The sequence below is a fragment of the Thalassophryne amazonica genome, chromosome 21 (genome assembly GCF_902500255.1).
Source record: "Thalassophryne amazonica chromosome 21, fThaAma1.1, whole genome shotgun sequence".
Taxonomy (NCBI): Eukaryota; Metazoa; Chordata; class Actinopteri; order Batrachoidiformes; family Batrachoididae; genus Thalassophryne; species Thalassophryne amazonica.
The window spans coordinates 7,086,300-7,097,473 of record NC_047123.1 but is presented as its reverse complement, the minus strand read 5'-3'; the positions used below and the strand labels follow the sequence as shown (position 1 = coordinate 7,097,473).

The window sequence follows — 11,174 nt, the reverse complement described above, 5'->3', positions numbered from 1 at the left end:
CATTTAAAAATGGTTAAGTGGTGATTTTATGTAACTTTGACCACACTGTTGATCCCCTTTTACAGGTGCCTCTGACAGTTTTATAGAATGGAAACAAATGGTTTTAACAGCTACTGTCAAGTAATTGTTTGCTCCAAACAGTATATTTGTGTCAGAGATGATCGGATTCATTAAACAAACATGTTTGTTGACCATCACATAGAACAGGGATGACTGCTGTTTTTCACAAAAGCCCAACAGAAACTGATCATTTGAGCAGTAATTTCATAACTTCCACTTTATAAGACAATGTTCTGTCCAATATTCGAGTAACATGACCAAAAAAACAAAACTGCAGTCTTAATATAATGATTGTAGTATGTGACAATCGAAGAGTGATATTTACGTGATCTTGCTCTGATCAGTATTGTCCAGACTGGTGTGACACACACACACACTCACACTCCAGTCACACTGTGGTCATCAGAATGAATCAGCAGATGGAACCGGTCTTGTCCGACGGCCTGTTTTGCTTTGATTTGAAGAATTAGTAATTTTGTGCATAGTTATTTTTAACCTTAGTTGGGAGCGGACAGGTTGTCCTGCAGCACCGATCCGATGTCCTGCAGACAACCGGAAGTGCTGACTTCCCTCTGCTGATGTTTGGGAATCAGATTTCACACTTTGCAGCATTTCCTCTGCAAGGCAACGCTGTGCAGCGTCTTGCTTTACACCAATCACTAACTAAACCACTTATATTACTGTTTATCTTCATTAGTCACATTAGACACGTGTGTTTGCCGACTACTCTTATCCTTATGAGAAATATGCAAGCATGTTCATTTCCTTAATATTCTGCTTTTATACATCTGTTGTTCCAAAGAAAATTGTTTCATATGTTGACGTTTGTTTTCTAATAAATCATTTGCCTTTCTGTTCATCTGGATGTTGTTGCTTTGCATATTTTGCATTCACATTTTGCCACATTTTTTATTTTATTAATACACAAATGACCTGAAGGTCCAGTCATGAGCTTGGGTAGCATCTGTTGAGGTTGCCCCGTGTGCCTACACCCAAACATCAGGGCCCGATGCAGTCTATTTTGAGCATGGTACTACTTTGAGTCCCACTGTGTTATAAGGTCAATTTTAAATATTGCATGTTGCTTAAGAAGGCGGCGATCACATTCTTAATGACGCTGTACTTTCCCTACTTTCTTAAGTTAGTCCATAGTGTCTTTATACCTGCAGTTACTACTGTTATTATGCAGAAATGTCTTGAGTATTGATCTTTTCATGGGTCATGGTGTGTCAGTCATCAACCATAATGTGTTCATGATTGTACTGAGGCATACCCACAGATACAACAACGTGGTGCAGTACCAAAAACATCCACAGTATTAGGTGATGGCATTATCTACATTTGTGTTTGTCCATGAGAGTTTTAAAGGTCAGTCTGGCTTAAAGGTTAGACTGGTGTTGATGAGGAGCTGATTAGATTCCATGATCGCATCAGTGGCGGCTCTCAAGTAGGGGTTGTAAGCCCCGCCCCTCCTGGGGGTGACAAAATGTGGGAAATGTCTTGCATAAACAAAAAGCTAATTTTCCATGACACATTTGTAAAAATGTTTTGCATTATTTTCAGAATGTTGATGAAGCAGAATAGTAAAATGACAGTTTCCATTAATTGATGAAATGTGACTGCTGGGTTCCTGCAGTAATGATCACTGTAGCTGGATTTTGCAAAAACTAAATGAAATAGTCATGATGACTCTATGGTAGGTCCTGCTAAATATTTATTTATCTTTAATCCAATATTGCTGTAATTGTTTTTTTTTTTTTAACTGTGTTTTAGTGTTGAGGGGGGAAATGTCTTTCAGGATGCTGGAGGGACACAACAATGTAGACTGGCACGTTATATTTTTATTTTTGTCATAGTTTTTAAAAAAAGAAGAAGTGATTATCTTCATTTTGTAGCACATCCTGTTGATCACTGGTTTGTGACCTTTTTGGTTTCGTGGCGTCTTTAGCAGAGGGAGCTGCTGTTTCTACAGACTGGTCAGAATGTGCAGCATGTGCTGAGTGAGGGGTCAGAGGTCAGGTGATGTGACAGCAGCTGAGGCTCAGGGCCACACCCACCTGTCCCTGTAGGCCAGGACGTGTTTCCAGCGTGACTGCAGTCTGCTGTCGCTGCTTTGTTGTTTCAGATTGAATTATCAGCTCAGTCATCTGTATGCAGATCAGGAAGTAACGGATATGAAGCCTTTTCTTTTGTGTTCCTCTTTAGAGTTTGAAAAAACAGTCCTGCTGAAAATACAGTATTTCTTAAGTGACAAATGTATCATTACGGGGTTATTCCTTTGATTACTTTTCGATCTGTTAGATCCTGATTATTGATGCTTAATCCTAATACAAGTCTTTGTTCCTGATCAAAGAGCTTTGAACCTGACCACTGTTCCCTGCTCATCAGTGATAGCAGGGTATTGGTTCATTGGCGTGTTTGTGGGCAAAATAACTTCAAAATGGCCAGACAGTTTTATGTCGATGTTGGTGGGAATAATACTTGAATAACATATCAAGAGGTGATTAAATTTTGGACTAATTTAATCAAGCATGATCCAAAAAACACCTTTTTATGTGTATCTCAGCAACCAAAAAGCCTACATGGATTCAACTTGGTGGGAATATAACTTGGATAGATATCTAGAGGTGAGTAGATTTTAGATTAGCTTGATCAAAGGTCAAGGAAAACATGGTTAAAAAACAACTTTTTAAAATATATCTCAACCATCAAGAAGTCCAGATGGATGATCTACAGCATATATTAATCAGCAAAATATTTATGATTGATTGGTATGAATGACTTCATAGTAAGGTCACACAGAAGTTATATATACTCCAAAACACAATTACAGACATATTTCAATTTATATTGCAAAATATCACAAGATAAATCAGATTTGATCCTGATTGTTAATCTTTAATCTGTCACCTATGGGCCTTAGCCTTGATTCAGATTGCTGACCTTTGATCCTGATCACTAATCTTTAATCTTGATCTCTTGTCTTTGATCTTTGTTATGTTATCTTTGTTACATTGTTATATTTGATGTCATACTTTTGCCCAGACACCAGACAGTTTTGGCCGTTTTGACGTTAAATCATGACTTGACACCAGACAGTTTGGGCCATGTTGACGTTGTTAAATCACATAAATCATGACTTGACACCAGACAGTTTGGGCCATGTTGACGTTGTTAAATCGCATAAATCATGACCTGACACCAGACAGTTTGGGCCATTTTGACGACGTTAAATAGCATAAATCACAACCTGACACCAGACAGTTTGTGCCGTTTTGGTGTTGTTGTTAAATTGCATAAATCACGACCTGACACCAGACAGTTTGGGCCGTTTTGACAACGTTAAATAGCATAAATCACTACCTGACACCAGACAGTTTGGGCCGTTTTGATGTTGTTGTTAAATCACAACCTGACACCAGACAGTTTGGGCCGTTTTGACGTTGTTAAATCATGACTTGACACCAGACAGTTTGGGCCATGTTGACGTTGTTAAATCACATAAATCATGACTTGACACCAGACAGTTTGGGCCATGTTGACGTTGTTAAATCGCATAAATCATGACCTGACACCAGACAGTTTGGGCCATGTTGACGTTGTTAAATTGCATAAATCATGACCCGACACCAGACAGTTTGGGCCATTTTGACGACGTTAAATAGCATAAATCACAACCTGACACCAGACAGTTTGTGCCGTTTTGGTGGTGTTGTTAAATTGCATAAATCACGACCTGACACCAGACAGTTTGGGCCGTTTTGACAACGTTAAATAGCATAAATCACTACCTGACACCAGACAGTTTGGGCCATTTTGACACTGTTGTTAAATAATGTAAATTGTGACTTGGCACCAGACAGTTTGGGCCGTTTTAACGTTGTTATGATGCAATGATGTAATGACCCAGAAGGGCTCATCAAGCACTTTAGAGGGGGAGTGACAAGGAAACTATTATTTAATAGGCATTGCTATGCAGTTACATCAATATGAGCTTATATTTATTTTATATTAAAAGATAAATAGTATTAACTAGTTTTAGTATAAGAATAGTGAAAGCTGACTTAATTTTTTTTTCCCCTCATTTGTGGCACCCCCTTGATGGACAGCACCTTTAGCAATTGCCTATACTGCCTGTCGGCTAGGCCAGCCCTGTTCCAAAAGAAATTGCTGTGAGTTTATATTCTGAAATTTCTCATCTCATAATTATCATAATTCACTGTCGTCCAGCTTCCTGTGTGACTGTGGGAAGAAGCTGTGGTTCTCCTGATTTCCTCCAGGAGAGTAAAATGGCTGTGGGTAACAGCAGCTGTTCATGGGGGCCGCACCCCCCCCCCCCCTTTCCTGACATTGGCACGAAGCTGACCTCCAACAAACACATGCACATACGTGCACACCCCCTACCTTCCTTTCACACTTACAGTCTCCCTGTGAGAGTAACAGACAGACAGACAGGCTCCACCTGCAGTGCAAAGTCATTCTGCACACATATGTTTGGAACAGCAAAAGAAATGTATCATAAAAAATTAACACTCCAAAAATATCTCCTAAGGCAGATTTAGGAAGCAAGAACAGAAAAAGTTGTCATGGTCTAAATTAACTCATTTATATTCAGTGGTGTGAAAAAGACTGGGTGTGTTCAGGCTTTTACATATTTTAATGTTTTATGACATTAACTTCATGAATTCATAACAAACTTCTGAATTCATGGGATTGTAAGGAATAATATCATCATCATATACATGATGGAAATTAGGAGCAGGTGTCGTTGGAAGTTACAGAGGATGCAGGAAGTCTACACACCCTTGGGTTTTTACACATTTTAAATTGATTTGTTTTTGTTTTCAAAATTTCTAAAATTATCTCCTTCAAATGCAAACTGAAAATGAATTTTCACTACATGTTATGAATTAAATAAAAATAACAAAGGTTAAATTAATGGGTTGCATAAGTAATGGCACTGTTTAATATAGTGCAACTAAATCCTGACTTTTACAGCCAGTTTTCTCAAGACAGTTCGGAATCAATACGTGCAGTGATCAAAAATGGCACACGAGAAAGAGACAAGTGAGGAACGTTACAAATATTTCATTTTAATTCTGACGTGCGACCACTAAATAATCACATTCCCACTGAGCCACATTGATTAAAAAAAAAACTGTGGAACCATCATTGATGAGGAGCTCATTGCAACAAATAACGTTTTATATCTTTGCTTACAGTGAGAAATTACTCCTGTTTGCACACATCATTTGGTCAGAATCAAATTTAGAATCAAAATCGAATTTATTGTCAAGTAAGTTCCCGATCACTTCCAAAATTTAATGGAGTTTTCCATGCTGTAATGTCTATCTGTGGTGCAAATTTGGTGGAATCTGTGAAGTAGTTTTGACGTAATCCTTCAAAGCATATATAAAGTGAAATCTTGATCCAGAATCCGGATTTGGATCTAGATCACCTCCAAAATTCAGTGGAGTCTTCCATGGCCTACTATCTATTTTTAGTGTAATTTTGGCGATGATCCACGAAGTAGTTTTGACGTAATCCTTCAAAACGTATAGAAGTGAAATCTTGATCCAGAATCCAGATTCGGATCCAGATCACCTCCAAAATTCAATGAAGTCTTCCATGCCCTAATATGCAGCCATGGTGAAAATTTGGCGAGAATCCGTGAAGTAGTTTTGATATAATCCTTCAAAGCGTATATAAAGTGAAATCTTGATCCATAATCCGGATTCGGATCTGGATCATCTCCACAATTCAGTGGAGTCTTCCATGGCCTACTGTCTATTATTGGTGTAAATTTGGCGACAATCCGTGAAGTAGTTTTGACGTAATCCTTCAAAGCGTATAGAAGTGAAATCTTGATCCAGAATCCAGATTCGGATCCAGATCACCTCCAAAATTCAGTGAAGTCTTCCATGCCCTAATATGCAGCCATGGTGAAAATTTGGCGAGAATCTGTGAAGTAGATTTGATATAATCCTTCAAAGCGTATATAAAGTGAAATCTTGATCCAGAATCCGGATTCGGAAGTGAAACTTGATCCGGATCCAGGTGGCCTCCAAAATTTAATGGAGTCTTCCGTGTCCTAATAGGTATTTGTGTGTTGAAAATTTTGTCCAAATCCATGCATTAGTTTTGACGTAATCCTGCTAAAAGACAGACAGACAGACAAATAAATAAACTCTGATGATTTTATTTAATGTGATAATTTAAGTAAAAGGAAAAAAATATTTCTATAAGAAGGAAAAGAGTCAAATAGGCAAAACTGTGCAAAAGTGCGTGATTGGTGTATAGATGTACAGTACCTTTCAGTACAGGGATGAACAATCTGTACTTTGTGGGGGTGAGGGTGGGGGTGAGGCAGGGTGAATGGGGTCTCTGGCATTATTTATAAGTCCAGCTGCAGATGGAAAGAAGCTGTTTTTGTGTCTTGAGGTGTTAGTCCTGATGGACCTCAGCCGTCTACCAGAAGGGAGGGTGACAGAAAGTTTGTGTCCTGGGTGAGAGGGATCGGCCACTATCTTCTTTCAGATTCAGATCTGATTCAGATCAATGCAAAAAATCTGGGCTTTACCCATGCGTCTGTGTTTTTTGCATAACTTGCCGTTCTCTTGGTGAGGAGCGTGTGTTAGTTTTGTGTGTTTGTTTCCTTTGGCGGTTATTGTGGTGTCGGCGCAGCAGGCTCACCATCTGTCCTTTATGCCCACACCATTGTCCCTCACACACTCCTGACACGACCTCCAACCCTCCATCTGCACTCTGCTGTCATGTTGGAAAATCTATGAATTTGCTCCACTGAAATCATTCAAAGGAACACAGCAAAGCCATGTGTTTTAGCTGCTTTAGGTTAAAGCTGAAGCACATTAGGGACGGCCCACCTCTCCACCACATGTCATCCACATCTAATGAATTCTTTCAGGAGCAGAGCTGGGGTAATCCCTTACTACTTCACTATAGGAACATCGTTTCAATCTGGATTTTATCTTGCTACAGGTGTAACAGATATCATCTTAGAGAAAGTTGTGTTTTTTTCTGACATTTCCCATGTGGTCCTTTTATTGCTTCCCAAGAACTTTATAAAGACACTTCACAAATTCATCAGGGAGCACAAACCCAACGATCCTCTGGAAGTAGACTTTAATGACACTCAAGAGGATCTATTTTGTTGACCAGCTTTACCTTTGTTGCTTTTTAAAAGTGAAAAAGCTACTTGAATGAGTGGCAAAACCAAAGACCTTGCATAAGGAATTTATAGGCATTTGTGTGAAGTATTCACTGGGACAGATTGGTTGAGGGCCATGTTGGTGGGCATACATTCCATAATGGTACATGCATTATAAATACTTAGCTGGAACTGTACATGAATGCAGTCAGTTATTTATCTTTAGTGTTTGAGTCAGTTGATTGGACTGCTTTCTGGGACATCCTGAGAATTTGTGGACATCATAACCAGCCTTTGACACAGATACTGTGAGGAAGATACTCCAAGTTCTTCCCAATATAAGATGGTGTTCACCAGGGATGTGTTCTGGTTCCTACCCTATTCAGTGTTTGCATGGACTGGGTGTTGCATAGGGTTTGGAAACCTGCGATGTTGGTGGTTTCGTTGGCGATGAAAGGTTTACTGACCTTGACTAAGGTCCAAGCTTTTAATAACTTCCTGGACTCGGGCATCAGAAATGTGTCTGTATGTGGTGAATGTGTTGAAGTCGTAGAGACATTCATGTCTCTGGGACCTCAGCATTTGAGACTGAGAGGTGCCTTGTGCTGCATTCAGTACCCTTAGACATTTGAAAGACTCAACATAAAAAAAAAACTACTTCAAAGAAAAGTGCATTCATGAGATGACCTCTGTAGTTTGAGCCATCAACTACTCAGCCTATACCACAGTAGAGCTGGGTGAACATTATCGTTTGGGTTAAATGAAATCGTTGAAGAGGTTTTTGCTGATGTGTGGTGCTGGTAACTTAACTAACTGTACACAAAATGTGTATAAATTACATATAGCAGGAATATCTTGTTAAAAAGTAATTTAAAGATGTATTTTTAACATTGGTAACATGGTTGTCTCTCCAATCGCAAATGGGACCGCCATGGCTATGACCTCGGCTGACTCAATTTCCTCACGAGTTTCGGAATGGAAATTCCGGTCCAACAAGGCATTTTCCCTAAGCTAGAAGTCCGAATCTCAGAACTTCTGACGGTTCTGAACACAGCATATTCATTCATTCATTCATCTTCTACCGCTTAGTCCAATCAAGGGTCGTGGGGGGCTGGAGTCTATCCCAGCAGCCATAGAGCGCGAGGCGGGGTACACCCAGGACAGGATGCCAGTCTGTCGCAGGGCCACAAATAGACAAACAAACACAGACACACCCACACACACCTACGGACAATTTTAAAGACTCCAATCCACCTAACCTGCATGTCTTTGGATGTGGGAGGAAACCGGAGCACCCGGAGGAAACCCACGCAAACACGGGGAGAACATGCAAACTCCACACAGAAAGGCCACGGGAATTGAACCCACGACCTTCTCGCACAGCACATTTTTATTTATTAATGATTCATATTAATGAAGTCCAACACTCAACGGGGATTCCTCTGACTTATCTCAAGAAAACTGTCTGAAAAAGTCATTATTTAATCCTTATATTTGGAATAAACTGTGCCATCCCCAACTTTTTTTTTGGAATGTGTAAATGGTTAAACGGTAAATGGACTGCATTTATATAGCGCTTTTCCACCTGCATCAGATGCTCAAAACGCTTTACAATAATGCCTCACATTCACCCCGATGTGAGGGTGCTGCCATACAAGGTGCTCACTACACACTGGGAGCAATTAAGGGTTTAAGGACCTTGCCCAAGGGTTCTTAGTGATTTTCCAGTCAGGCTGGGATTTGAACTGAGGATCCTCTGGTCTCAAGCCCAACACTTAACAACTAGACCATCACCTGTAAATGAATCAAAATTAACAAGTGAAATGAAGTTGCCCATACAAAATTAAAAATTTACTGGTTTCATACTGTCTGCAATGAAACAGAAGGCAAAGTATGTAATGACTGTTTTTTTTGTTGTTGTTGTTGTTTGTTTGTTTGTTTTTTATTGTGGTTGCAGATATCCACATGCATCTGGCCTGGCAGGATGTAACAATATTGTTTTTGATCGTATTTTTCTTTTTGAACCATCCACCTTCTACATTTAGCTCAAAATTGTCCTGAAACGTTGTCGCTCATGCTTTCATTGCGTTTGCAAAAATTTGTTTGAATTTCAGCGACCTGAACATCGACTTTTATTTTGATGAGCGGAAGTTGAATGCTTTCCCATTGCGGCAGGCTTGACGTGGCGTCGCTCGATGGCGTCGCCGCCCTGGGCGGAGAAAAAACTCCGGGAGCTGCTGAAAGTGCTCGTCTCGGTTCGTGCTGGAGGCGCTTGTAGTCTCTCGAGGACCTTGGGGAAAAAAAACCGTAATTGTAATTGTGAGTAGTTTGCCTGTTGGCGTGGGCGACGATGAACGGTAAGTCGGCGAACGGCTCGGCGGGGGGAATGGCCTGCATCGAGGGGCTGCCGCCGCTGCCCAAGAGTCTGAGCGGTTTGCTGAACTCGAGCGGCGGATCGTGGAGAGAAATGGAGCGGATGTACGTGAAGAAAACCATGATCCAGGACGACCTGAGCCGAGGCAGGAACAACACCGACAACCTGCTGGCACACAAACCGGCCAACCTCGACGCTGCTCTGGCGCTGCTGCGGAAAGAGATGGTAATGTGCTCCCCGTCCACTATCTCAGCAAACTAAACAGCAATAATCTGTTTTTATGGTTTCATTTTTTTTTATTTTTTTTTTTCTATATCTTTGGGTGTGTTGTGCTACAGCCAACAGTTTTTGCCATTTTCTTGTCTGGGAGCCAACATCTATTTTCTACTGCCGACTTTAATGTTTCAGATTTCTTAATTTGGTGAGAAGTCAAGATGACTTTTGTTGACGAGGTTTGTCAAAGACCATATTAAAGATGTAGTTTGTATAAATACACCGGCTTGTAAAACAACAAAAATCTGAAGGTTCTCTTGATCTAGAGCTCTATAGATCATCAGATCTATAGAATGATAGACCTATGTCTGCTTGGAGGTCCACTGACTGGCAGACCGACCTACGTGCATGTCTGGAGAGTGATCGATCAACTGACCTACATGCATGTAGGAGATAAAATGACCTACATGTGTGTCTGGAGACCGACGGAATGACCTACATGTGTGTCTGGAGATCAATGGACCGATTGACATGTGTGTCTGGAGACCGACGGAATGACCTACATGTGTGTCTGGAGACTGACTGAATGACCTACATGTGTGTCTGGAGATCAATGGACCGATTGACATGTGTGTCTGGAGACCGACGGAATGACCTACATGTGTGTCTGGAGACTGACTGAATGACCTACATGTGTGTCTGGAGACCCACCGAATGACCTACATGTGTGTCTGGAGACCCACCGAATGACCTACATGTGTGTCTGGGAGATCAATGGATGGACTGACGTGTGTCTGGAGACCGACTGAATGACGTACATGTGTGTCTGGAGATCGCCGGACCAACTGGTCTACATGCGTGTCTGGAGATCGACTGACCAACCTACATGCATGTCTGGAGACCAACCGACTGACCTACGTGCGTGTCTGGAGCCCTACTGGGTGACCTACATGCATGTCTGAAGATCAATCTGTTGACCAACTCATTTACAGAAACGTCTTCATAACTGGCTTCAGCATTTGTGTCTACATTACTGTGAAGACCCACTGGTCTCATCCAGCTACATATGTAATAATAATGTAGTAATTCTGGAACAATTATGGCTGCAACATAGATTTTGTCATTCCTTCTTGAGGACTTGGATCCTCATTTTACCTCGTCCATTAAGAAGAAAGCCAACTGTGCCTGTTTCCTCTACTATCCACATCCTGTTTGGTGGTTCTGCCATTGCTTTCATTTCATTTGTCTGGCGGTTATTGTCAACTGCTCTATTAAGCCACACCTACTGTATGTATGTATATGTGTGTATATGTATATGTGTGTATATATATATGTATATATATATATATGTATATATAT

The 11,174-nt window shown here is 40.7% G+C and overlaps 1 protein-coding gene across 1 annotated transcript in view; it reads left to right on the top strand.

Moving 5' to 3' along the window:
- The first annotated feature begins 9,543 nt into the window (after positions 1–9,543).
- Positions 9,544–11,174, top strand: part of fam89a (family with sequence similarity 89 member A) — a 4,458-nt gene continuing 2,827 nt past the window's right edge. The window contains exon 1 of the mRNA XM_034162393.1: positions 9,544–9,827. Coding sequence (XP_034018284.1) covers positions 9,579–9,827 — 249 coding nt within the window. The 5' untranslated portion in view covers positions 9,544–9,578. The remainder of the gene's footprint in view (positions 9,828–11,174) is intronic.